Genomic DNA, 27,244 nt, shown 5'->3' on the forward strand with positions numbered 1-27,244 from the left:
GGTCCAAGGATTACATAATCATAATTTTGGATATCAGAGTACTTGAGTAAGAAACAGGTTTGGTAGGGCCTCTGGATAAGGGCAAAGGCTAGGACCAGGGGCTAAAAAGTTAAGTGAAATACTTGAAGAAAATTTTAGGAACTCCCAAACATTTTCGTGGCCTTTCTTGTTAAAAGCTCAGGCTATAACCAGAAGGATCATGTCAAACTCTAAGAACTCAGCCTCCATGGGACTGCATACACTTGAGGATTTTTGTTGGTGCTTCATGCTCGAGGTGCCTCCGACAACGTTTTCTATAACTATTGGGAGTTGGTGCTTCATGCTTTAGGTGCCTCTGACAAGGTTTTCTATAACTATTGGGAGGAAAAAAAAAACTTACAACCGAGATTTACAGAAGATGAGAGGATCCGAGTACAATTCGTCATAGAAAGCCATGTGAAATCAACCCATCCTCTGATTTTTTATGTTTTTATTTTTTTTACGATAGTTGAGATCCTTTAATAATATTGAAACCACAAAATCAAGGCATACATCAACGATATTAGCAAGTACAGAAAAAATCCTATCATGTTATAATTGTTGTTTAATTTTTATTTTTTTGTAGCTGCTATGGTCGCTAGCACAAAATAACGGTTTGAACAAGTTGAGACACAACATAAAAGCAACAATAGAAATGTTCCAAGGATCTAGATGGGACACGTTTGAAAATCTGTGCACATAGTGATGCACATGGATACAAACGAAACCCATGTCATTCATCATGTCATGATATTGTGTGAGCTCAATCAATCCATTTGAGCGATCAAGTCAATAGCTACAATCCCGCATGACAAATAGAGCTGGAACATGGTGCCTTAAATTTTAGGGAATGCAGTAACAAAGAGGTAGGTGCTTCGAGATCTCCTTACTGCATTACAAATAGGAAGAAAATGGCGTCGTTGACGCGTCAGCCATAATGGGTTTGTAAGGCTGGGCCTTAGGGGGGAGGAACAGTAGAGTACACTTCTTCGATAATAACGTACTTAATATGCCAAGCCAAGTAAACTTACTCATCCAGCAATATTTATGAAGAAAATAAAACAATCATGAAAATATTGACTGATCGGTTCCTATTAGCCATCAAAGTCAACTTTACAAGACTATATTCAAATGAAAATGACTGCTAGGCTTTCTTTGTGACTAGCACTAAGAAAATGCTGATACCAACTGAAATCATGATAACTTTCTTTTTTATTCTTTTATGCAATGCAATATTTGTTAGTTAGTGATCTAAAATAGCAAAACAATGTAAAACTCTTGGTTGAAACTTCAAAAAGAATAATACATGATGAAAAGGTAATTAACAACAAAGGTCTTAAAACCATAGGATACCTTGTCAGTTACGGACGCAGTTGGTGCTTCTGCCACAGTAGAACCCATGAAATTTAGAATAGCTTGCCTCAATAAGTATATCTGGAAAATGTTGTAGAGAAAATAAAAGTTGATTAGTTCATACTGCAGAAAAGCGGATCTTTTAATGAATCTAGACAAAAGATAAATGGCAACACTAGCTGACCGTATTACAAGCCAATACAAGATGTCAAACTCCCAAGTGAACCCGAAAATTCGTGAACAAAATTTCATACTATTAAATGCCAATAAAACAAGTGCTATCTGCCTTTTCAAATAGAGCACCAAGGATGTGGGGTGTCAATACTTTTTGCACTTTCCATCAGAATAACTCTGTTTCTTGGGAATTAAACTTGCACACTGGTTTGTCCATAAAAGATTCGAAAGGTTAATTTCTTCTTTGGCATCAAAATTAGAAATGGGGTTTCCATTCCATCCAAGAACACATACTAAAACCCTAGGGCGAATGATTTTTGAGATTCTGATCTTTGATGATTGTTTTGGGCCAAGAAGTTGCAGAGCTTTGCTGATCCTTTTGTTTCAGGTTTGGGGGGTTGAATCTTTTCTTCATTGGGAGTAGTTTCAATAATCTCTTGCTGGTTCCCTTTTCCACCTACTGGACATGAGAAGAATGGTAGTTATGGTGGCTTTCTATCAAGGTTTGTAGGCCCTTGCCACCTGATTATGATTACTTGATAACCACTCCGTAAAATAGTTGTTTGCATTGGATCTTTGGCCGGTGATTCTATTGAGAAACTCCTTGAAATTGTTGTTCTTCAAATCTAATTTTTTCAATTTTGTTTCTCACTCTAAAGTTAACTGAAATTGTTTTTGGGGTAAGAATGGCCCCCCCAATCCCTTAATTTTCCTTTTTCAAGTTGTTTCTTACTCTAAAGTTTACTAAAATTATTTTTGCAGCAAGAATGGGCCCCAAACTCTTATTCCCCTTTTTAAGGGGGTAAAATGATATTTTTTGCCCTCTCCCGAAATGTTTTTCCACCAAAGTCATGAAGTCCACCTAGGCGGCCGCCTTTTACTGCCTTTTCAACCGCCTAGAAGGGTGCCTAGTGCAAACCGCCTAATCAATGTTAAAGAAGGCGGAGGCGGCAGCCTAGGCGGTGGGGGGTCTAGGCTGCCTAGGGGATGCTCAGACCCAAAGGCGGCAACTGTTTTTTATTTTTTAAAGTTGGATCCCCCGCACCTCCCCCTATTTATTTTATGTACTATATAATAATAATTACGAATTAAGACTTTTTTTTAGTTTATCAATCAATTAATAATTATTGTTACATGCAAAAAGTATTTGCAATAAATTAATAATTACAAATTAATACTATTTTTTGGGTTTCCCAATAAATTAATAATTACTGTCACATACAAAAACGCACTTTTGATAAATTAGTAATTATGAATTAATACTATTTTTTTGGTTTTTCAGTAAATTAATAATTAATATTACTTGAAAAAAGTATTTCGTAATTATTATTTTTGGTTTCCCAATAAATTAATTACTATAACATAAAAAAATGCATTCTTGATATATTAGTAATTACAAATTAATATTATTTTTTGGTTTCCCAAATTAATAGTTAATGCTATATGCAAAATGAATTTTCGATAAATTAATAATTACGAATTAATATTTCCTTTTGATTTATCAATAAATTAATAATTATTTTACATACAAAAAATATTTTCAATAAATTTATAATTACGAATTAATACTATTTTTTTGGTTTCCCAATAAATTAATTACTATCACATGCAAAAAGCATTTTTTATAAATTAAGAATTACGACTTAATACTATTTTTTTAGTTTCCCAATAAATTAATTACTATCACATGCAAAAATAATTTTCGATAGATTAATAATTACGAATTAATATTATCTTTTGATTTACCAATAAATTAATAATTCTTGTTACATTCAAAAAGAAATTTTAATTTAATAATTACAAATTAATACTATTTTTTGGTTTTTCAATAAATTAATTACTATCACATGCAAAAAGTATTTTCGATAAATTAATAATTACGGATTATTACTATCTTTTTAGCTTCCAAATAAATTAATAATTAATGTTGCATGCAAAAATATTTTCGATAAATTAATAACTACAAATTAATACTATCTTTTGATTTACTAATAAATTAATTATTGTTACATGCAAATTATGAATTAATTATGATATTTTCAAGGCGGAGCCTAGGCGCCCGCCTTTTACACAGCCTAGACAGGCGCCTAGATTTTTCCATCTAATACAGTCCCCCTTGAGCATGCCTAGCCGTTCATTGCGCCTATTAGGGTCCGCCTTTAGTGTGCCTAGGTGTTTTATCAAAAAGTCCGCCTAGGCGGGTCCATTGCATTCAATAAAATTAATAACTACAAGAATTTGCAGTTCGCCAAAGATTTTTAATTCATTTCAGGACAAACACAGGATTGATAATAACATCAAAAAAAACAATCATAGTCCACTATTACTTTTATTTACCCCGAGTAGAATGCAAGATCATCACATTTTTCCAAGTAAGAAGCAATCAGAAGAAAATATTAGATCACTTTTCACAAATTGTCAAATAAAACTTCTAAAATGATATCCAAAATTACTCAGATAATTCATATATAATATGAAAAAGCAGTTAAAATTGAAAAGAAAAAAATAAATCATAGGATCTACTGACGAATGATCCACAATTGAGTAGAAATTCACAGATCTAGGCTCTTGAGAAAAAGAAAATAAAATTCCAAAAACAAAATAATGCAAAGAGGTGAGCACAACAAAACAACCGCAGACATCAAATTAGTGGAAAACACAGCCAGAAATCAAATTATCGAACTATAGTCCATCAAGGAATAGAAAAGCAATCTCAAAAGGGGAAATGGACCGAAATAAAAAATAATTAAAGAGATAGATGATAATAGTAACCCAACAAGAAAATGAGGCTAGAGGGAAATCAAAGGCCAAAGAGAGATTTAGAGAACAGAAGCAATAAACAAAGGGAAAAACACATCCAAGAGAGAAAAGGAAAGAGATAAAGCGATTAACTAAACAGAATTCATTGATAGCAATAAGAAATTGATAGATCGGATCAAATTACCTCCTCGGCAATGAAAATGATGATGCAGAAGAAGAAGAAGCAAAGTAGGAGAGAGAGCTAATAACTAAACCTGAAACAGATATTAAGGGAAAAGAAAACCATACCTGCTTGCTGCTGAAGCTACAGAGAGAAAGCGAGAGCAAGGAGACGACTCTAAACCACGAGTTCCAGAGAGACGGATACAGAGGGGCGGTTTGTACACCACCAACCCGCATATTGTAGAAACGCGGGCTTAGCAATAAACATATTTTTTAAGAAAAATTGTTTCATGCGGGCTGGACCGTATTCCTACATATGCGGTCCATAAAGTTTAAAGCATCCATCTTTTCATCTAAAAACAATGGAAACTAACTGTCCAAATGTTTTCTTACCATAATTATTATTTCTAGTTTTTCAAATTTATTTATTTTTTTAATTTCATGGTCTCCATGTTAGAGATTACATGTCCTTAAAAATTGTCTTAAAATCCATCTCAAAAATAGATTTATTAAGAGGCCCGCATTTCTACATATGTGGGCTTGGCCCCATATAAACCAAATTCATTTTTTAAATATAATTTGATCCTAATTTTTAGATAATATCTCTAGACCGCATATTGTAGAAATGCGGTATGGAGTACATAAAACAATTTTCCATATATATATATATAGAGAGAGAGAGGAAAAGTCTTCCCAACGCCTATAGGAGAAAATGAATAGTGATGTCACCTACCCTCAATATTTCAACACCGTCTAAATTTCATTGTGTTGTCACGATTATCGGGTAGTGTTTTATTTTTCATATTTTTTTTTACAAATCAAAATGATCTGAACTTTGGAAGGTACGTGCATCTTACTGAGACTCATCTAATAAAAATATAAAATGGAATTATCTGTAAAAAAAATAATGACCAAAATACCCCCACAATTCTCGGGGGTATTTTGATCACTTTTTTCATATAAAATATTTTTTTTATATTTTTTGAATATTCCCTTATTTTTTATGAATACACACTTCAGTAATTCTAATGTTGTAAAAAAAAATTGAAAAATGAAGCACTACAGGACAATCGTGGCCGCGCCATGAACTTTGGATGGTGATGGGGGTAGGCAAAATCATTATTCATTTTCGCTCATAGGTGTTATATAATATATATATATATATATATATATATATATAAACTAGGGTTAGTCCACTAGCTCATATGAACATATGAGCCCAACGGCCCAAATTGAATCTGAGCCGATCTGACGATCACAGATGTCCGGTAGTGCTTGAATTTTATTTTTTTTCTACAAATCCAAATCACTTGAAATTTTAGGTTTGTGTTCTTATCATCAAGGGCACCTAATAAAAATAAATAAAAAATTTATTCGTAAAAAATAAAATGACCAAAATACCCCCTAAAGCCTTACAACAGCTAGACAGCTATAATGAATAATGTATAGGTGGAATAGGAGCCGTCACATCTTCATCATGCAGTTCAAAATGTACATCACTATTTTAATTTTAAGATTTTTTTTATATATAAATCTGATTATTATGAAATTATGGGTGTATATACCTAACACTATTACGCACCATATAAAAATATAAAAAATATTATTTTCAATAATTTAAAATGACCAAAATACCCCCATCATTTTTCAAGGGTATTTCAATCATTTTCTATTCTGAGAAATATTTTTTATATTTTTTTTTATTTGTGCGCCCTATTTTTTAGTATAGATGTCCAAATTTTCATTATGATCTAATTTATAAAAAAATAATTCAAATTAAAATAGTAATATGCATTATGAACCATATGATGAAGATCTGATGGTTCTCATTCCACCTATAACACTTTTTATTATAGCTGGCAAGCTATTGTTAGCTTTTTTCTATATATATATATATATATATATATATATCACTTACAGCTATAATGAATAGTACATAGGTAGAATACAAGCCGTCAGATATTCATCAAATGGTTCAAAATATATATTAATATCTGAATTTTAATATTTTTTCTATGAATTAGATTGAGATGCAAATTCAAGAGTATGTACCTATAACACTATTGCGCATCATATAAAAAATTACTTTTAAGATTTTAAAATGACCAAACTACCCCCATCATTTTTTAGGGATATTTTGATCATTTTATATTTTGGAAAATATTTATTTCTATTTCTTTATTGTACGCTCTATATTTTAGTAGACGTGTCCAAAATTCCATCATGATCTGATTTATAGAAAAAATATTAAAATTCAGATAGTAACATGTATTTTAAATCACTTGATGAAGATCTGACGGTTGAGATTCTGCCTATATTACTATTCATTATAGCTGCCTACGTGTTTGTTAATTTTTTTCCATATGGAAAAGTACATAGTGAGACTTATTTATCTTTGTTACAAAGTGTTCACAATCAATTATTTAAAAAGCAGACTATCCAATGCCTAGGCGGTTCAGAAGGCCTGGACATATCGTTTAGGCCTAGGTGGCCAAATTATGCGGGCGGCCACCTAGGCGGTACGGCGCTTGCCTAGGCACGTGCTCAACACCTAGTTATGGATGACCGCACAAGGTCTGCGTCCCTCCCAGGCGCGAAAATATAATTTGTTGAGGGTTTTTTTTGAAAAAATAATAATTAAAGGTGGGTTTAGGTTCATTTGAAACCTAAACCCACTAGAGCCCATTTTAGAGAGAGAAACCTAGAAAAATAAAAACTAAATTTTCTGATTTTCATTTCATCGAAATGTTTTTCAAAGTTACAGGAAATAGATTCAAACATTAGTCATTAAGATTATATTTAGTTTTAGAGTTTTTTTATGCCTATTAGAAGGTGTTTTTTAAGATTTTAGGACTATAACACATCTCAGATGTAGAAGTTTGAAAATAGAACAATCGAAATAAGTGCAAAATTTTATTTTTTAGATTACTTGTATTATTTTGATATGTTTTCTTCAGGATATAGTCAAAGTGATGATCCAGATTGGAAATGTGGATATAACCTGAATCCGAATGACAAAAAATGGCATAAGATGCAATTATTGTGAAATTTATACAAAATAGGGTATAAACCGTTTTAAGAAACATCTTGTCGGTATTAAGGGGAATGTTGCCACTTGTAAAAAAAAATCAAAAACTACCAGAGAGGAGATTAACCAATATATGAGTTCAATAAAACAAAAATAAGAACAAAATCTTTTTCATTTAGATAGGTATATTTCTGGTTATGCCAGAAGAAGTAATCCAGGTTGGAAGTATGGTTATAAAAATTGTATAAGGTGTGATTTTTGTGAAAAATATACCAATGGGGTATTAACCAATTTAAGAGACATTTTGCTGGTATTAAAGAAAATGTTGCTTCTTATAAAAAGGTTCTTGAAGCTATTCGAGATTAGATTAGACAATATTTGAATTTAGTAGAACTAGAAAATGGAGAAAATGAATATTGTTCTATGAAAATATCTTATCCATATTTTTCTAAAAGTAGTGATCCAGGTTGGAAGTATGATCATAACTCGAATCTGAATGATAAAAAGTGTATTAAGTATAATTATCATTAAAAAGATACTAATGGAGCTATTTACAGGCTCAAGAAACACCTTGCCAGTATTAAAGGATGTTGTCCATTGTAAAAATGTTCATGATGCTACCAGGGATGAGATTATACAATATTTGAGTTTATGAAAGCAAAAAAATAAAAAAAAGGGTGAAGAGGAACCAGGTAGATCAGCCAAGACTCCTAGAGCCTCATCTGCACAAAGTAAGAGGGAGGTAAAAGAAGATGATGAAGAGACAAATCCAAATAAACTAAGGAGGACGAGCATTATGTTGAAGAGGGGGATGACTCTGATGATAATGACATCAAATTTGACGCAGCTTATCTTATTCTTTCTGATGATGATGATGACTAAAGAATGAAGACGCTTGATTCTTGGTGTTGACTATTGAGTCTTGGATTGTATTTTTTATTTTTTTAATCTATAGTTTTTACTATTTAACTCTTGTGTGTATACTTCTATGGCTCTAGCATTGTATGAAAATATAGATTATGGACTATCTAAATTCTCTTTATTCATGAAAATATGGATTATGTACCATATAGTTATATTATTAGACTTAGACACTTAGACTAACATTTTTCTCTCTACTGGACCGCCAAGGTTCTCAACGCCCACCTAGGCAATGAGTGACTTGGGCCCCCCCAGCGGCCTAGGTGCCGCCTAGCGATTTTTGAAACACTGTTTACAATTAATCTTAACCGTTAGATATGAAATTAAATGGTTGCATTTATTCTATTAATCAAGCTCAAAATAAATTTCTTGAAGTTTGAACTTTATGATACACCCATGCTCTCGGATTTTACATCTTCTCCACTCTTTTAAGCTATGTAATTCTCCGCTCTTTTGAGGTCTATTGTTCTAAGATTATGTTAATAATTGTTTTGGTAAGTCTAATATCACGTGAAGTTTGTGTTAACGTTAAAAAAAAGTATAATATTATGTGAATGATGTGTTTTATATAAGGCATCAATATCCAACAACCAAAGGAGCACCTCTAATTTTTATGGGAAGATAAGAGTTTGTGTTGAAAACAATGTTATGAATATCTATTTTTACCCCTAAATAATTTGAAGCTTTGAAATTGGTGTATATTGAGCGTACTATAAATACTAAACAAATCTTGAAAATTGTTGGTCGTTTTACAAGATGTACTATTTTTAGCATAGTTATCAAAACCAGATTGAACTAGTGATCTGACTTAGTTGAACCACCGACCGTTGCCCTGGCCAGTGTAGTCTAGAGTAAAAAATCGAGTTTAGTAAAAAAACTAGTCAAAAAATTTGTTTGATCGGTTTTGATTCGTCCGACTAACCATTTTGACTAGTTCGACTGCCCAAACAAATGGGCAACTTGTTTTCTAGTATATTTTATATGGGATTGCATGCTATAAAACTACTTATTTTTGGTACAAGAAGATCACAATCATTCTTAACCATTGATTGTGAAATCTGATGATTGAAATATGTCATAACATTTAAAAAAATTTATTTTTGATTTTGTGCTATATAGAATGACACATCCCCAACACATGCCTTCACATTTAAAGGTAAATAATTACTGTGATCTTCCTATACCACAAGTAAATATTGTCATTGTATATATTTTGATTCTTAGGCCCTGAAATCTCTTTGTTCCTGCCTGCTTTATATCCATATATTTTGAGGTTATGATTATTAATTGTAGGATTTTTTAGTATTTGATTAAACAACCTTTTTAGCTATCTTTCATAATCTTCCATCCATCCATCCGTGCCAGTTTAAAATCTATTGAACAAATTCATAGAACACCTTGGACATGATATGTGATTTATTTAGAAACAAATTTATTTTCATAACATCAATCGCCTATTCCTAGCCTGAGACCCTTTCGAATTTTTGGTAATGGGATTTTAACGAGTAAAACTATTTGAGATTGTTTAACAACCAAATCTCTAAGGGCGTGTTTGATTTATGGGAGCTTTTGGAAGTGGGAGTCTCACTTCAACGTTTTATACCAGTAGCACACCCGTAGAAGCCGCAAAGTAGAAGGGCTGCTTCAACATGGCGAATTTTTAACATGCAATGCGGCCCACTTTAGAAGCTGCCGTTTCCATCAAAATAGATAGAAGAGATTCTTCCATACTTTGTCGGAGTGAGCATATCACTCCGACAAATTACCCAACATCAAGCACACTCGTAAAGTTTGCGATTAAGAATCGGCCTTGGACTTTGGTTGATTGGTTGTTGAATATGATAACACCATGTCTAGGGCTCGCCATGGGTCCTAGTCGCTTTAAGGCTATCCCGGCATTGACAAGGTCAAAGAGGCGTTAGCCCAGGCATGGCCTTGGCCCTGTTAGGGCCGACCTATGTTTGGTTCGGATAGCTCTTCCTAAGTTTGGCCTAATACCAACCCTAACCATTTCTTAAGTTCATATTAAATGGTCCAAAACATAGAAAAGGAGAAATAAGAACTAAGATATCCGCGTCTGATTATTTTAGAGTGGCATATACATCTCTTTCAACTTTGTCTCATAAATCTCCCTCTCTCTATTTTTTTCTTAATTAGGGTGGAGAATTTATCCTATTTGGATTTGAAACTCAAATTTTGGACTTTATACGGATCTGGGTATGGGTATAAGATGTAGATATGACGGGTTGAATCCGGATCCAAAATTTGGATTGGACTTGGGTACATGTAGATCCGATATGGATCCGACCCAATTTTTTAAATGTTATATATATATATATATATATATAACAATTCTTTTGAATCCAATCGGGCCTGGATCTGGATTTTAAGTATACTTTTTAGATCTGAATCTAATTCCAGTGGATCCAAACCAGATCCAACCCATCCTCACCCCTATTTTTAATATTATCTTCGGACTTGGGAAAATAGAACTCCATTCCTCGCATTTAACGACACCACCCCAACCATCATGGCCTAGAGCTCTGACTGCAATCACCCCCCATCATCTCTCCCTCTCTATCAACAACTGCCCATATACTTTCCATTTCACTCTTTTACAAATCCACTATCTCTCCCTCCTCTACCACAGCTCTTTATTCAGTTCTCTATCTAACCTACACTCTGTGTCCCCTCCTCTTATATTCACCACCCAATAATTGTCTACCCCATATCTCTCTCTCTCTCAGGGTAAAGACCATCTTAAAAGGACTTTTAGAGATCATGGTCAATGAGGTTAAAGATCCACTTAGAATGATTTTGTTCTTGAACCATAATTACTCAAGCCAAGTGATATTCTTCATGGTCAATGATAGCTCCCTGGGGTTATTAAATTTAATTAATCAAGTTGAATGATATTTCAATAAATTAAATTTATAAATTTAATAAATAAAAATACGATTAGGTTACATGAGACGACAATAAATAGATAGAGTACCAAATTACAAATAAAAGAAATTCATTTTGTTACCTAACCTTTTAAAGGTTGGTATTTAAAATTCATCGGCGTCCAGATATCTATGATTAACTGGTATCATCATCGTCGAAGGCTTTTCCCAACTAATTGGGTTGACTACACGAATCCTGGTCCGTCATTCTGTTCTATTAAGGGTCATACCTTCAGTAATGTCACATGTCCTCATATCTACTCTCACTTCTTCCAACCATGTGCTTTTGGGCTTACCCCTCATCGATTTTTAGTCATCAACTTGATACGTTGGCCGAAAATCGCAAGTTGGCAAAATAAATGGTAAAATTAGAATAAGAAAAAATAAGCTAGAAAATACAATGAGAGATAAACAGACTTTAGAAAAGAAATAGGAGAGATTCCGTGAGAAAAATTACAAAGCTGGCAAAAAAATGGCAATATAAGAGAGACATAAAGATTTTAAAAGGGAAATGAGAGAGAGCATGAGAAAAATTGAGACAAAAAGAAAGAGAGAGGGTGAGGGGAGAGAAAGAGAGTGGGAGAGAGAGTGGAGAGGGAGGGGAGTGAAAAGAAGAGTGGGAGAGAAATTTATCTGATAAGTGGGAGTTGAACATCAAACTTCCACGTTTGATATTACAATGTGGAGGCTGAAAAGTGAAGGGGCGGCCTTTCTTGCATCACTTTTTTTAACATCAAAATTGATCGATTTTTAGAAGACCTCCCTTCCATAACAGATGAAGGAAGGGGGTCTTCCATAATTTGTGAGAGACTCCCTTTCCCTCCTTAAAACTCCGCTTGTCAAATGTGCTAGAGAGAGAGGGAGATTAATGGAGAGATTAAAAGAGGTGAAAACCTTTGTGTTAGAAAGTGGAAAAAATAGGGAAAGGGACAAGTGTCATAAAATAATGCTCTAATTATTAAAGGGATTTAAAGAAGTGGGAATCTTTGAGTTTGAAACTCTATAAAAAATGAGACAATTATTGAAAGATTGTTCTAAAAAGAGAAAGAATAGAAAGAGGGATACTTAATATGCAATGGATCCAGTTTTTATGCGGCCAAGCATATAGAAACGTCGGGCTTTTAATAAGTTTATTTTTGAAATATATTTTAAGACTTAATTTTTAAAGACATATAATCTCGAGTATGGAGATTATGAATATAAATAAATAAATAAATTTAAAAAACTAAAAATAATAATTTTAGTAATAAAACATGGACAGTTAGTTTTCATTGTTTTTGGATGGAATACTTGTTTGCATTGAATGCTTTGCACCGCATCGGTAAAAATGCCGTCCAGCCCCCGCATGAAACAAGAATCATACCAAAAGATTCAGATTGATGTAAAGAAATGAAGATATATGAATCTTTTGGTATATTCTCTCTGTACCTTCCAGTCGAATATGATTCTTGAGAGATTCGTGTAAAGAAATAAATATATAACTGTTCAACAAAAAAGAAAAAAAAATATTCTTGAGAGATTCGTGTAAAGAAATAAATATATAACTGTTCAACAAAAAAAAAGAAAAGAGATATACTGTGTATCGTAGACAGAGACCAAAAGATACAAAAGCGAATCTTTTTGACGTGGCCAATAAGTCCAAGAGAGAACTCCGGCAATGAATTCTATGGAGTGAGAGATTCAGTATCAGAAGGCAAAAGTATAGCAGTAAAAGTAATTGTTTTATTTATTAAGGATTGTTTGAGAATTGAATATTGACTACAGAAGAAGTATGGCTGTCACACTTGCTACCCTGTTTTTCTTCCATTTCCTCTAAATTCACTTCTGGTTTGTGTTTGATGGTGCAGTAGTTTTAGTTGGTTTTCTTTGCTGGACTGGAGAAAGAAATAATTTTTGTCTAAATTCACTTATTTTTTCAGGGATTTGGAATAGAAAGAATTTGGAGGGGAGGGGAAGAGAGACTGTGCTTTCCTTCTTTCAGTGAATTAAGATAGAGAAAGAGAGAATTTTTGTAACAGAGAGCTTTTCTGGGTTCCGTTTGCTGAATTTAGACTCTAGATTCTAGAGAGAGAGAGAGAGAGAGAGAGAGAGAGAGGATGTTTGTTGTGGAGGACAAAGGGGGAGCAATTGCTCTAATGTTTGCTGCCCTGTTTTTCTTGGGTACATGGCCTGCTCTGTTGGCCATGTTAGAGAGGAGGGGGCGCTTACCCCAACACACTTACCTTGATTACTCCATAACCAATCTTTTCGCTGCCATTATCATTGCTCTCACTTTTGGTGAGATTGGTAGTAGCAAACCTGGAATGCCCAATTTCCTCACTCAACTTTCACAGGTTAGTGTTTCTCACTTATTCTATGCTTAATTTCATGTTTTTGTTGCATGGCCAATGGTTTTTTTGATTTGGGTACTTTTGATCAATCTAGAACAATGCAGAGAGACAAAAGACTTTTGGGTTCACACGTCTCTCTCTCTGTGGCTATTCATCTTTTTATGTACCTTTCTCTACATTAATTATATTTGGATTCTTTTGATCTATTGAGAAAGAGAAGACATTTTCTTTGCAAAATCTATCTATCTATACATATATGGTTATGCATATGTATAATTATGAAGATATGAATGTGTGTCCTGGAACTTACAACTTAGGAACCGAATTGATCACTATAGTGATATTTTGATTCTATTTGCTACTACATTTTTTCAATTTAACATGTAGACCTCTATTTAGCATTTTGAAGGTATTTGGGATTTTTAAGTTCTCACGAGGTTTGGAAAAGGTAGACTCGTTCAAGTTACTTGGGCTTGGCAGCCCGGCAAGTCTGGAACCAAACGGAGCTGGCCAACTATGGCCGGTTCCCAATATTTTGTTCTATATTTTTTTCTACTCGGCCGAGCTTATGACAGACTCGGCTGAGTCCTTCAAACCTGACTTGGGCTCGGGATCCCATCGAGTCCCGACCCAAGTCCTTGTTTTTAACACTGATTCCAACAGAGAACATGTAGTTGCATATTGACTTATAGAAAGAACATGTATTTTATGTATTTCTAAAACATATGGTTTACTTCCTTATACCTGTTGACAGATATGTATTTTATGTATTTCTAAAACATATGGTTTACTTCCTTATACCTGTTGACAGATATGGGCATGGGTTAGAGCTCCCTTGGTTGAATCATCTTAACTTAAATTAGAAGAAATAACCTTCTTAATGTTGCATTGTTTAATGGCTATGCAATGCAGGACAATTGGCCTTCTGTTTGCTTTGCCATGGCTGGTGGTATGGTTCTCAGTCTTGGGAATCTTTCTACTCAATATGCTTGGGCCTATGTCGGTCTTTCGGTTACAGAAGTGGTCTCAGCATGCATTACAGTGGTTATTGGTATAAATCACTAACCTCCGAGTCATATTTTTTCCTTCCAATTTCCTTGCCAGATGATTCAATGTGTTCAAGTTATGATCTATCTTTGGTGAAATCGTTAGCATTGCTCAGATAAAGTTATTGCTCATTATCCATTCTGCTCTCAAGTTTCTACGGGCTCAAGTTTTCTTGTTCCCTCGCATTGCCATGTTCTTGTGTTTGAGCGAGTTTGAAGCATTGCTCTCTTTCTCTCCCTCTCTCTCTCTCTCTCTCTCTATATATATATATATATATATATATATATATATATATATATCTTCTTACCTTGAACTTGTTTTTTCTTGCCAATAATTTAAATATTCATTGGATTGTTCCAATTCCACGACCTTCACTATTATCCTTCATCTTGAATCAACTAAAAATGATAACATGTGACTATATGCATCGAAAGTTGTATCCTATTGCTGAAGGTGCACACTTAGTATGGTAATATTTAACATTAAAATGAGAACATGGGTTTCACAAATATGCAGACAGTAGAATTTTTTACTCCAAGTCTACAACTGTGATCACTATTCACAAAGAAATACATTGTTATTTTCCAACTTGGCTAGTGAAATAGGAACAAAGTTAAAAGTAATACGAAATTGTATTTTGGATAAAAGTTGGAGGATTGTATAAATCTTTTGCTTTTGTTCAATCACATCGAATGTCTTGGGAACGGTTGTCTGGATAGCTTTTATAAAGAGAACAACATGAACTTTTAACTTTCTGAGGATCGAGGCCAGTTGGAATTCTAGCCAAATACAGTTTATCCTTTGGGTGAATATTTCAGGAACAACAATGAACTATTTCTTGGATGATCGCATCAATAGAGCTGAGATCCTCTTCCCTGGAGTGGGGTGTTTTGTTATTGCTGTTTGTCTTGGATCAGCTGTCCATTCATCCAATTTCGCTGATATTAAAGCAAAGCTTAGTGTTAAGGGCAACGAACTGGTGAGGTAATTCCTTTATTTCTTGATGTTTTTATCCCTGCTTATTAGATTGATTATGAAAAATGAAGCATTTAAACTACAAACTGAAGTGTGTAGCCACTGATGACTCTGTCAATCATACTGTAGTTATAGCTTCACATGGGAATAGAATCCTTTGTTTGATCCATTTTGATGTTTGTAATGGGTAGTCTAGCACAGTCTTTGGGAAATCAGTACTCATATATTGATAAAGAAAGTTGGTTTCTTTATGCAACAAAAAATGGACCAGTTCATTAATTTTAGAGTCTATAAGATAAGGGGTATTTTTCCCTTCCCATGGCATTGAGTTAAATGTCTGTTTCTGTTCTGCTTTTGAGAGGCATTTTATCTTCCTATTTAGGTTGAACTGCTTTGTGTAAAGAGCTAATTCTTTGTTTTCCTTCTTTCTGTTTTCGAGAGACCAAAAAAAAAAGAAGAAAAAAAGAAAAAGAAAAAGACCAATAAAATGAAAGAAACTGCACATCCATATACTTTGAGATATGAAATTATGAACCCATCTAAGAACCTTTGGAAATCAAATGCCAGGGCCTCGGTGAAAACTTTGTGGTTGAGAATGCCATTTCATGGATATAGCAGCCTTGAGAATTCTCATGTGGCATCGATTAGAATCAGGCTGGGCTCCTGGGTGTTCATTAACATGGATGGCTAACATGAACACAAAAGTTCATCTAGCCATTTAAGTACCAATTCATTTTCTTTCTTTTTTCTCTCTTCTTCTTTCTTCCTTCTTCTTCTTTGGGTCATTGATTAGAAAATGGACACCACTGTTCATTCATTGAGCAATTGCCAATATTTTTAAAGCTTTAACCCAACTTCAATGTCACAAAACCACAACCTTTCTCTTTCTTTTTCTCATGAAGTCCCCTAAATGCTGGAATTGGTGCACAAACTTCAAGCCATATATTTCTAGTACAATTTAGTGATAGTAACAAACTCTAAAAAATTTCAGAATGGAATCTGACAGTAACAATCAGCTAATCATGCTTCGATGGTATTCAAAACTTGAACTTAATCATGTGTTTTTGTTGGAGCAGATATACTTATAGGAAAGTATACCGTATTTGGAAAAAAAGAAAAAAAGGGTCAAGCATACAACCAGTGCATGGTATGTGTTGATGCATCCTTCTTGCTGTCATGGTGATGGATGGTGGAGATTACTCATACCTGGGTGAATTTCCATTGTTGAGAATGATGACTAATCACTACTGTCCATCTCTGGAAATGGATAGCGGACGTCAAAGGTGGTGTATGTTACATCATGCCTTTGTATATATCATAAGCTTGGCTTGGTTTTCACTGATTTGCCTTTGTTAAACTGATTTTGGAAGCAATACTTCTGAATGTGGTTTAGACCAAGTCTGATAACTGCAAGCTTCACTCTCATAGGATGTCTATCGATTGCACCTACTCATGGAAAGATTTTGATAGTCTGATTCAGAAACAACAATCACACAAATGGAATCTCAATTACCAAAACCAGTATTTGATTTTTCCAATCCTACAATTATCTGAAACAAGAATAAGAATTCTCATTGCATTTATTGATCTAGAAAAAATTTAACCTGATTGTATCCTTGAACTAAAAAAATGAATTCAGATAATCTACTCCCTTCTCTTCTGTTTTTATTATCCTTCAAAATCTCTCGTGCCTTATGAATAATCATCTGTTTTGACATTGCTCATCAACTTCTTATTTGGCAGTATCAAATTAAATTCAGGAGTTACAACAAGCACAGGTATATACTCTGAGATGTTACTCTTGAGCTTTATGGCTTTTGTTTTTCCATTAATCCGTAAATTTTTAAATAAGACATATTACGAGTGTTTACTGTCGTTGTAGATGTAACTACTGATTTGGAGAAGGGAAAGTATGAGGCTGTTCCTTTCACTGATAAGGAAGTAGGGGCGGGAACTGCAGAGTTTTTTATGGCACTTGAGAGCAGAAGGTCAATCAAGGTTTGGTTTATGCATGGATTCAAATATTTGTAACAAAGTAATGGACTTTTAAACACATTGTCAATATAGTCTTTAACATCAATACGCTAATGCATAACAACCTTCATAAACCCATTAATACCACCATGATCATCTTATTCTTTAAAGACAAGCAATAGCATGTTGTGCATAGCTTTCCAACCTCAAACATTTTATATTATATTAACCACATTCTCTCTGTTATATATTGTATTTACCCTTCATGTATGTATGCATGTGCACATGTTTTATATGTACATGTATATTATGTGTATGTGTGAGGCTTGTTACTGACTTGATTTAATTTATAGTAATGCGAGTATGATAAAATTATACTGGTCTTTTAACAGGTTGTGGGTACCAGCACCATGTTTGGGATGTGGATTGTGTTCATGTCAGGCATTTGTTTCTCTCTTTTCTCTCCTGCATTCAACTTGGCTACAAATGATCAATGGCACACATTGAAACCTGAGGTTCCTCATTTGGTTGTGTACACCGCGTTTTTCTACTTCTCCATCTCTTGTTTTGTTCTAGCCATCATTCTAAATGTCACCTTCCTGTATCACCCCATTCTTGGACTACCAAAGTCATCTCTTACCGCTTATGTAAAGGATTGGAAGGAAAGGCAATGGGCTCTTTTGGCAGGATTTTTGTGTGGATTTGGAAATGGTTTTCAGTTCATGGGCGGCCAAGCAGCGGGGTATGCAGCTGCTGATGCAGTTCAGGTTAGTCCTTGTATCCTCACTGTGGGACCTTTTGCATATTATTATGAATCATATGACAATAAAAAATCTGTGGTCATAAATGTCTACTGTCATCGAATCAATGGCTGGAATGCTATTATGGGCAGTGACTGAGACTTTCCCACCCTGTTTTGGTGCATCCCACTCTCTATCCATCACCATCAATAAATTGATTTGACGGCAGTAACACTTGTGCTTGTAGATTTCTGTTCTCATGTGCATCATAGTGTGCTTTGTCATGTGCATATATGTGTATCAGTGTACGCGACTGAACTCAGCCGGGTACCACTTATTTAAAAAAATTCAAAAAAAAAAAGGTAAAGAAATCAAGTTATGTTATACAAATTTTCTGACATGAGTTTGATGTTTTGGAAATATTGGTTAGTGTTTTTCACCATAAATCCCTATTTTCATATTTTCCCCTTTTTGTGGAGTTTTTCAAATGTCCACAACTATAAATATGTTTCAAATCCATTTTTGTAGTACTCTTTTAAGCTTATTTGAACTCCTAAAGATTTTTTTTGTTTTTTTTAATACATTCATTTTATTTTTTTGAATTTTTCCTCATTTTTTTCAATTTATTTAGGGCTTTTCAGACCTGTGCAGGACGGCCAAGCTCTGAGGACTTGGCTGACTAACTAGCCTCGGCCAAGGGGCGAGTTTCCTGGCCGAGGTGAGTTCATGTATGCTGATGTGCATGCATTTGTGAGCTTGTGCGCATTGTGCATATTTGTGTGGTTGTATGTATGCACATGTATATATATATACATATATACACATACATGGCATTGTCATCATCATCATCTTTCAAGCCTTATTCCGACTATTCAGGATCAGCTTATATAAGCATATGCATGTAAGTGTATGCGTATTTGTTGTGCACAAATCCGTCAAACCTCATTCTGGCTCGGAACCCAGCAAGTCCAAACCAAAGTCCTTGTTTTTAACTCTGTATATGACCATATCATGTAAACATACATATGCATATTCATGTGTATGTATTATGTGCACGGCCACGCACACCGCACACCAAACCTCTCTCACACATGCAGTCTCTCATCTTATTTATGCACAAACACGCATAGGAGGAAGGGAACATGTTGCGATGTTTGTGAGATGTGTGTTCATGCTACTTTGAGATGTCTTCTTCATGCTCCTTTAAAGGCGAAGTTTTTTTTTGGTTGCAGGCACTTCCTCTTGTAAGCACCTTTTGGGGAATATTATTATTTGGGGAGTTCAGGAGATCATCAAAGATGACTTATATCTTGCTTGTAGCCATGTTGTTCATGTTTGCTGCAGCAGTGGGTGTGCTCATGGCTTCATCTGGTCACAGGAAGAGAGAGTCAAGAGAAATTTCATATTCAAATAAATTGAACTATTTGTGATTGATCGACCGATATTTAGTCATAGTAATTGGCAATCTATCCTTGTGTTAACTTATTTTAAAAGCTTGAATCATGATCAAATATGATTAATTATAAGGAAATAACCGTGTTCTTTGTATTATGTAGATATTTGTTTATTTACTATGTTTCTATGTCACAGACACATGATCTACCGTTTTTGGCATGTGTTGACCATACTTCAAGAGACTTAGACACTTTATTTTAACCTCTTGTTGAAATATCTCTATAGAGGTACCCAATATCACGTAAAATCTTACCTCCCTTAATTTTTTTTTCAAATAAAATACGAAATCCTGAATGAAATGTTGAGGGCTTTTTTCTACACTAAAGAGGCGCCAAACGAGGCCTACTATGAATGAAAATCTAAAGACCAAAATGACTATGGAAAAAGTATAGAAGGTTATGCTTCATAATAACAAAAGTAAAGTCTCACTTCAAAGACTCGTCGGAATTGTTCAGCTGCCAGATACCCCTAAAACTGATCATCTAGACTTCAACAATTGTATATACTAAAAATGGATTTGAAGCCTCGAAACTAGTGTTTTTTGAAATACATTATTTCGGCCGTCTAGTTTTAAGTGTTTACGAATACACTAGATCTGCACCATTGTTTACAGGTTATAGTATTTTAAGACACCAAATTTTAGGATAGACCGCCAATGAAAAAAAATCTAAGTCATAAGATTCAATGGAAGCCGTCCAAACTGTCCAAACTCCAAGCTATAAGTTTAGTTAAAGAGAAAAGTTTATATAAGGTTGCAACCTTAAAATGTAGAATAAAATATGCACCCCAAAAATCCATTAGAACATGTTGTTTTAATGTTGAAAAACCCTCTAATTGATCAATGTTGAGATGTATGGATATGAAAAAAAAATGAACATTTTGTATCCCATAAATAGTGCATCTTGCAACACATTATCTACACAATCCATCGTCAAGATTTTTAAGTTTGTAGATCTACTTGATTTTAACTATTTTTGGAATTTTAAATTGTATAATTGGATATAAAGCTAGATTTTGAGATAAAAACAATAATTTTTTACACCGAAGCACATGTTACGATAAAATTTAAAAGTGCGCCTTAACATGATTGTTTAAGGTTGCAACCTTATAGAAACCACACACTTAGTTAAAGACCCTTTTCGTTTCTTATTTTTTTTTGTAAATATACTCATTTAAGTGATTGTAAAGTGCAGTTGAAAAATACTAAAACTTCCCTATTCCAATTTAAGGAAAAATCCCTATTTATGAAAAATCCTTATTATTTTGGAATTATTTTTAAATTCATAGAAAGCCACTATTTTAAAAATTTAAAGAAAATCCCTTCAATATTTAAGATATTTTAGTAATTTTATTTATTTTAAATTATCTTTTAAATATTTGTATAAGTTAATGATAGTAAGAAGTACGAACATTACCAAATTAGAGCTTAATCCGATATTTAGATAAAAATATAAAATTAAAATACTTTAAAACTCAAAAAAGGTGGGACTTGAGAATATGAAATATATGGGATAATTTTTCAATTTAAAAACATAGATAAGGTTTTTCTGTAAATTCCTTTTGTTTTTTGACAATAACTGAAATAAGATGTACTTAAACCTTACTGAAAAAATGAGCTTCTAGTGTTAAAAACCTTTAAGATAGACTAAAAGTCAATTTTTATACTAAGTATTAAAATTCAAAATAATATAAATTGAGGAGATATGTAAATATGTAAAAGGATGAAGTTTCTATAGCACTTAGGCTATATTAAAACAAAATAATGCCTCACTTTAAATCTTCATCTAGAAAGCACTTTCGACATCGGAAATTTTTGTGGCTCTAATATTAATTTCCAACATTAACAACAAATTTTGAAACCTAAAAAATGGTACAGACCTCGTAGATCTATAAACATTTATTTTTAGGACGAAATGGATGATCTAGATGATTTGTTGGAGTATGTACTCTTTTTAGAATTAATAAACCTAATTTTTTTTGCACAACCACAATGTTCAAGCTGAGATGAGATGATCGATTTAAAAGTTTTTCGACTTGAATTGCAATTTTTGGTGAGTCATGAAGTGAGGCTGCAGCCCTATCAAATTAGAGCCTACCTTCAGTGTTATATTGTTATTAAGAGCAAGGCCGCTCATTTTCTCTCTCTACTGGTTCCCATCTTCCTCTTCTCTATGCCATTTTCTCTCTCTAAATTATTGTAATCTACACATATAATCCTACTTCAAGTTCTCTTCTTTAGAGATTTTTTGACAAAGGCTAGCAAAGAATATGTGGAGAAGACTGCCCATTCTCTCTCTCAACAGATTCCTATCCACCTGTTCTGAAACCCCATCTCTGCATTCCTTTCTCCAACCTACCATTTTTGCCCTAAACAAACCCAATCCACTTTCAGAGCCATCCACCAAAAAACCAGCAGAACCCAATTTAGAGCCACCCCTTATGAAAACCACCATTGAAGATAACCTTCAGAAAGCTATACTTTCTCACTCTACAGATGAAGCATGGAGGGCCTTCAAACTCCTATGCAACAACTCCATTTTTCCAGGTAAGCATCTCACTAACTCTCTCATCTCTCATTTATCCTCTCTCAAAGATACCCAAAATCTCAAAAGAGCTTTTTCAATCGTAATTCTCTTATTAGAGAAAGACCCACAACTCATTAGCCTTGATTCCATTCAAATATTGCTTGAAGCCATTAAACTTGCCGATTTGACTGCCCCATGTTTGGCTCTGATGAAAGCCATGTTGAGAAACAAGTTTTACCCGCCGTTTGATGTTTGGGGCCCTGTATCTATAGAGCTTTGCTGTAAAAATAGTAGCTTTCCTGAGTTTTTGAAATTTTTTAATGAGATATGTAGTACTGTTGCTATGGATGAATCTTTGAACTTTATGAAGCCGGACTTGCCTACTTTCAATGCTGCTTTGGAGGCTTGTTGCAGATTTGGGCTTGTAACTGAAGCTGAGAATGTATTTGAAAGAATTTCAGATATGGGTCTCAAGCCAAATTCAATTAGCTTTTCTATAATGGCACGTATTTATTCAAAAAAGGGTCTTAAGGAGAAGATCCTTGAATTACAGAAACAAATGCATCAACTTAATTTAGAGCATGATGCCAAATTTTACAGTGGCTTGATTATCGGTTATATTAGTTCAGGTGATTTGAAGTCTGCCTCTTTGTTTGTACTGCAAATGCTAAGAGAAGGATCAGAGAGAAGCTCTGAACAAGTTTCACAATTGGGTGTTCTAGATGAAGGAACTTACAAGGCAATTTCGGAGGGTTTTTTGGGTCAGGGTAAAATCAAGGAATTAGCTAAGTTGATTATGGATTGTCTGGAGATTGAGTCAAAGTTAGCTGTTACTGCAAAATCATTTGGGTCTGGTGTTATAGATGCCTCTATTGGGCTTGGATTTGTTGATAAAGCTCATAGCGTTCTTGATGAGATGAATGCTCAAGGAGCTTCAGTTGGTATTGAGATTTATACTTTGATATTGAAGGCTTATTGTAAAGACCATCGGACAACTGAAGCCACCCAGTTGGTTTCTGAGATTGGGTCTTTAGGGCTTCGGCTTGACGCAGAGAGCTATGAAACTTTGATAGATATTGCCATGACAAATCAAGACTTCCAATCTGCTTTCTCACTGTTTAGAGATATGAGAGAGGCGAGAATACCGACTTTGAAGATGAGCTACTTAACTATTATGGCTGGTTTAACTGAGAACCATAGACCTGAATTGATGGCTGCTTTTTTGGATGAGGTGGTCTCAGATCCAAGGGTTGAAGTGGGTACCCATGATTGGAATTCGGTGATCCATTCTTACTGTAAACTCGGGCGCTTAGAGGATGCTAGGCGCACTTTTAGGAGGATGGTTTTTCTTCATTTTGAACCCAATGAACAAACCTTCCTCTCTCTAGCCCATGGATATTGTGCAGCCGAGAAGTTCTTTAGTGTCTTGCTTCTATGGACAGAGATGAGAAAAAGGATGATGGTAAATGCTGGTAAGGAAAATCCAAGTATTAAATTTAACCATAACTTGGTGGACGCGTTCCTGTATGGTTTGATTAAGGGTGGGTTCTTTGATGCAGCCATGCAAGTTGTGGAGAAAACTCAGGAGTTAAAGATCTTTGTAGATAAATGGAGGTACAAGCAAGTATTTATGGAGACCCATAAGAAACTCAAGTTACAAAGGTTGAGAAAAAAGAATTACAGAAAAGTGGAAGCTATTCTTGCATTTAAAAACTGGGTTGGGTTGATTACATGAGAAAGTGTTGACATCCAATGATGGAGGCATCAGTTGTTAAGATTTTTTGAGATAATTCAACATCTACATTTGATATGCGCCCGTGGTTTAAATTGCCTATCAAACTATCATATTTGGGGTAGGCCTCTTTCTTTAAATATCACATTTTGTGGACTCTTCAAATGCATCTTTAAATGGAAAGCTGCCATTTATGAGTTCTCTGCTTCCTTGAACCTTTTGATGGTTCTTACCTCTGAAAATTAGGTAGGGTAGATTACCTGAGAAAACTATGGTATTTGAGGATTGAGGCATGAGTTGTTGGGGTAATAATTCAAGAAATGCATCAACATTTGTCATGTGTTCTGCGATTTAAAATTGGGTTGGTTCTAAAAATTGGATTGATTTTAAAATTGGCTTGTGATTCACACATCATAACTCGCCAAATGCTTGTTTTAATGGAAAGCTGCCATTTCGCAGGTTCCTCTTCCTCTTTGGATGACCAGAATCGTTTGTGTAATCTCATAGCCATTACTTTGCCAATAGGATTCATCCCATCATCAGCAGGAACTGTGTATATAATGTGAATTGACTGCTGTGACAAAACCCGAGGCAAGTTAATGAAGACTAAATATTGCCTCTTGGTTATTTTTACCTGTTAGATCTATTTTTCGAGGAAGGTATGCAACTGAAAGATTGGACTTTGTACAGAACTTCATTACAGCTGGAAACTTATGCTATTCAGATTTTTCAACGATAGAAGAGGTGACACTATTAACTTATTTAAAGGATTTCTATCGTTACAACTAGTTTAGGGACTATCATGTGGCTAATACTCAATTCTCACACTCGTAGGGAAGTTACCTACTTCTTGAGATGTAATTGTAACTTTCACTTGTATTTGTAACTATATAGTTTCAATCCAAATGAAAAATACCAGTGTTGAACCCACACACAAACACAGGCAGGCACACACACACACAGAGATATGCATTCATAAATGTCAATGCTGGTATTTCTGTTTCTCGGCTTGTTTCTGACCACTACTGATTATTCTATTGTTAGTAGAAAGGATTTCATGGGGGGGGGGGGGGGGAAGAGAGAGAGAGAGAGATTTTATGTATGTATACATGTACAGGGTACGGGCTGTATGCAATAGTTAGCAACGTATGGATTATTCTGTGTCTAATACCAATATAGGCATTCAAATGCAGTGGTGCATTCAGTTATCACTGCAGGATAAAATGCTTTCAATTCTTTAAGGACTTCTAATATATTTCTTATAGGTGTCCGTATCAGTTAATGTACTGTCTATGCAATTTGTTCACGTCAGAGTGGTAGATATGAAGAGTTGTCGGATCATTGTCTTATTTACGATAATTTAGACTTTTCATGCTATAGATATGGCCGTTCTATGTATTTATAGGCATCACTGAGAGTGATAGCCTCAATTTGATCAGATGGGTGCAGAAGGAAGCTATGTTCCCTTGGCTGCTAGCCAATGTAATGCAATATAGGAGTTATGTGAGCTCAAGATTTTATCTTTGCTCCTTATATTTGGGTGGAGTTATCAAACCTGTCTATTTCCTTCTCGTAGGCCAATTGGTTCTTGTTACTTTGACTACTTCTCATTGTTCTAGCGTTCTTGTAATTTCTTTTAGGTTGATAATGTAACTATCCCCAAAAAAAAAAAGAAAATCCGTACCTAGACTATATGGAGCATCTAATTTGGATAAAATCCTTGCTATTAGTATAATTGGCCTTTATATTTTGTCAGCGGGTCAGATGTATATGATTTGCAGAATTGTTTCCATCCGGCTTGCATTTCTTCCTTCCTTTTCATGTCAACTCAGAAGTATATGATCTACCTCTCTTTCCTTTCTCAGGGTCCATGTCTTTTACAAATCTTAGATTAGAAAGATGAAATAATTTCAAACCTCCCTGTGAGCATTGAACTCGCGACCTTTCGGTTACAATTTACAAAAAGAATGCACTATCACTATCTATGAAAGCTTGATCCTCAAAGTGTCCATGTCATATTTCCTTTGATGAAAATTGTACTTTTGTACCACAGAAAGGCAGTGTTATATTTCCATAGATATGATTTGTTTTTCTCAGTTGCAAGAATTAGAACTAGCATCTGTCTCTTCATCTTTCATGCATGCCCACACGGTATTTGGTAGCTTTGTCTGGTGAATGGGAAGCTTCAAGAGATTATTTTATTTATTTCAGGGGATGATTGTCCCCAAAAACACTAATTCTTGTAGTCTCTAAACACACTAACTCTTTTCATGTTGTAAGGTGGTTTACTCATCTTTTACCATGTTGATATTCTTATTTACAGTGACATAAACAACTAGATGGTTTATATGTGGAACTTGTTAATTTAATCTTTAGAAGGCTGGACATGGATTTAACAATTTAAGCTTAATGCTTACAGCTCAGCCTTGACATGGTTAAACACCAGTGAGGTTTACATTGAATTCACCTGTCGTCCCTTTCCACACTGAGATTTTGGGATACGGTAGGTATGCCCACCTCACCAAGAGCCACAAAATGTGTCTCCCTTAAAAGGCTGCCTTGTCAGTACTTATACGGGGCATGAATCCCTGGTGGCAGAAAAAATCATCAGCACTGATCATTATTGGGGCCAAAACTAGAGGACAGATTACTATGATTCTTCACGGAGTAGTCACTTAGGTTCTAGCTTACTGATAGACATCCTGTTTTCTGTGAGGGAGGTCAAGGACAAGCTGGCTTAGTCTTGTGTTCAGGCAAAAGAAATTCTAACTGGAGCAAACTAAATCCTTCAGGCATTCTTCACCTCCTGAAGGGGCGGCCACCTAGCCAAGTGAAATATGAGGGATATAGTTCAATTGTGATAGTGCAGTTTCTCGCCTTCATGGGAAAAGTTTAACAAGAAATCCTTTGTTCTACAACAGGTTGATTCCTCTCTTTCTTAGTCGAAAGACCAGTAAGAAAGGTCTATGGCCCTAGATTGTCGATACAAACTCATGAAAACCTTGTTTTGGAGGGCTCACAAGAAAGGGAGGAAACAATGGTCTTGATGAAATGGTGACAAATTCCAGGGAGGTTGAGGGTTGTGCATGTTTCAGAGTTAGAAAG

General features: G+C 34.5%; 2 protein-coding genes and 1 pseudogene across 9 annotated transcripts in view; 2 read left to right on the plus strand and 1 right to left on the minus strand.

The window, feature by feature from the left end:
• LOC18428034 (UMP-CMP kinase 3-like) overlaps positions 1–4,705 on the minus strand; it is a 35,423-nt pseudogene extending 30,718 nt beyond the window's left edge. Inside the window, exons 1-2 of the transcript XR_016043277.1 lie at positions 4,594–4,705; positions 1,372–1,452 (exon numbers count right to left, since the gene is read on the minus strand). The product of XR_016043277.1 is annotated as a UMP-CMP kinase 3-like (transcript). The remainder of the gene's footprint in view (positions 1–1,371; positions 1,453–4,593) is intronic.
• A 7,935-nt stretch (positions 4,706–12,640) lies between these two features.
• On the plus strand, positions 12,641–19,958 carry LOC18428033 (ureide permease 1). 4 transcript variants are annotated; one of them, XM_088850288.1, is made up of 8 exons: positions 12,641–13,074; positions 13,281–13,694; positions 14,604–14,742; positions 15,557–15,722; positions 17,457–17,491; positions 17,596–17,711; positions 18,080–18,454; positions 19,660–19,958. In XM_088850288.1, exons 2-8 carry the CDS (start codon positions 13,458–13,460, stop codon positions 19,855–19,857), a joined length of 1,266 nt encoding a protein of 421 aa, XP_088706414.1. In that variant the 5' UTR covers positions 12,641–13,074; positions 13,281–13,457; the 3' UTR covers positions 19,858–19,958. The 4 variants fall into 4 exon arrangements, with proteins under 4 accessions (XP_088706414.1, XP_006837136.1, XP_088706415.1 ...); XM_088850289.1 differs by having other exon boundaries at positions 12,931–13,130; XM_006837073.3 differs by having other exon boundaries at positions 12,869–13,694.
• A 2,169-nt stretch (positions 19,959–22,127) lies between these two features.
• On the plus strand, positions 22,128–25,069 carry LOC18428032 (Pentatricopeptide repeat (PPR) superfamily protein). 4 transcript variants are annotated; one of them, XR_016043279.1, is made up of 3 exons: positions 22,128–23,879; positions 23,967–24,260; positions 24,599–25,069. XR_016043279.1 is itself a non-coding variant. In XM_020663509.2 (2 exons), the coding sequence occupies exons 1-2, from the start codon at positions 22,151–22,153 to the stop codon at positions 24,140–24,142; spliced, it is 1,905 nt and encodes a 634-aa protein (XP_020519168.1). In that variant the 5' UTR covers positions 22,128–22,150; the 3' UTR covers positions 24,143–25,069. The 4 variants fall into 4 exon arrangements, 2 of the variants coding, with proteins under 2 accessions (XP_020519168.1, XP_088706418.1); XR_016043278.1 differs by having other exon boundaries at positions 22,128–24,260; XM_020663509.2 differs by having other exon boundaries at positions 23,967–25,069.
• Positions 25,070–27,244: the final 2,175 nt, after the last annotated feature.

This window comes from Amborella trichopoda, chromosome 10 (genome assembly GCF_054954075.1).
Source record: "Amborella trichopoda isolate Santa Cruz 75 chromosome 10, AtrichopodaSantaCruz75HAP2 v2.0, whole genome shotgun sequence".
Classification (NCBI taxonomy): Eukaryota; Viridiplantae; Streptophyta; class Magnoliopsida; order Amborellales; family Amborellaceae; genus Amborella; species Amborella trichopoda.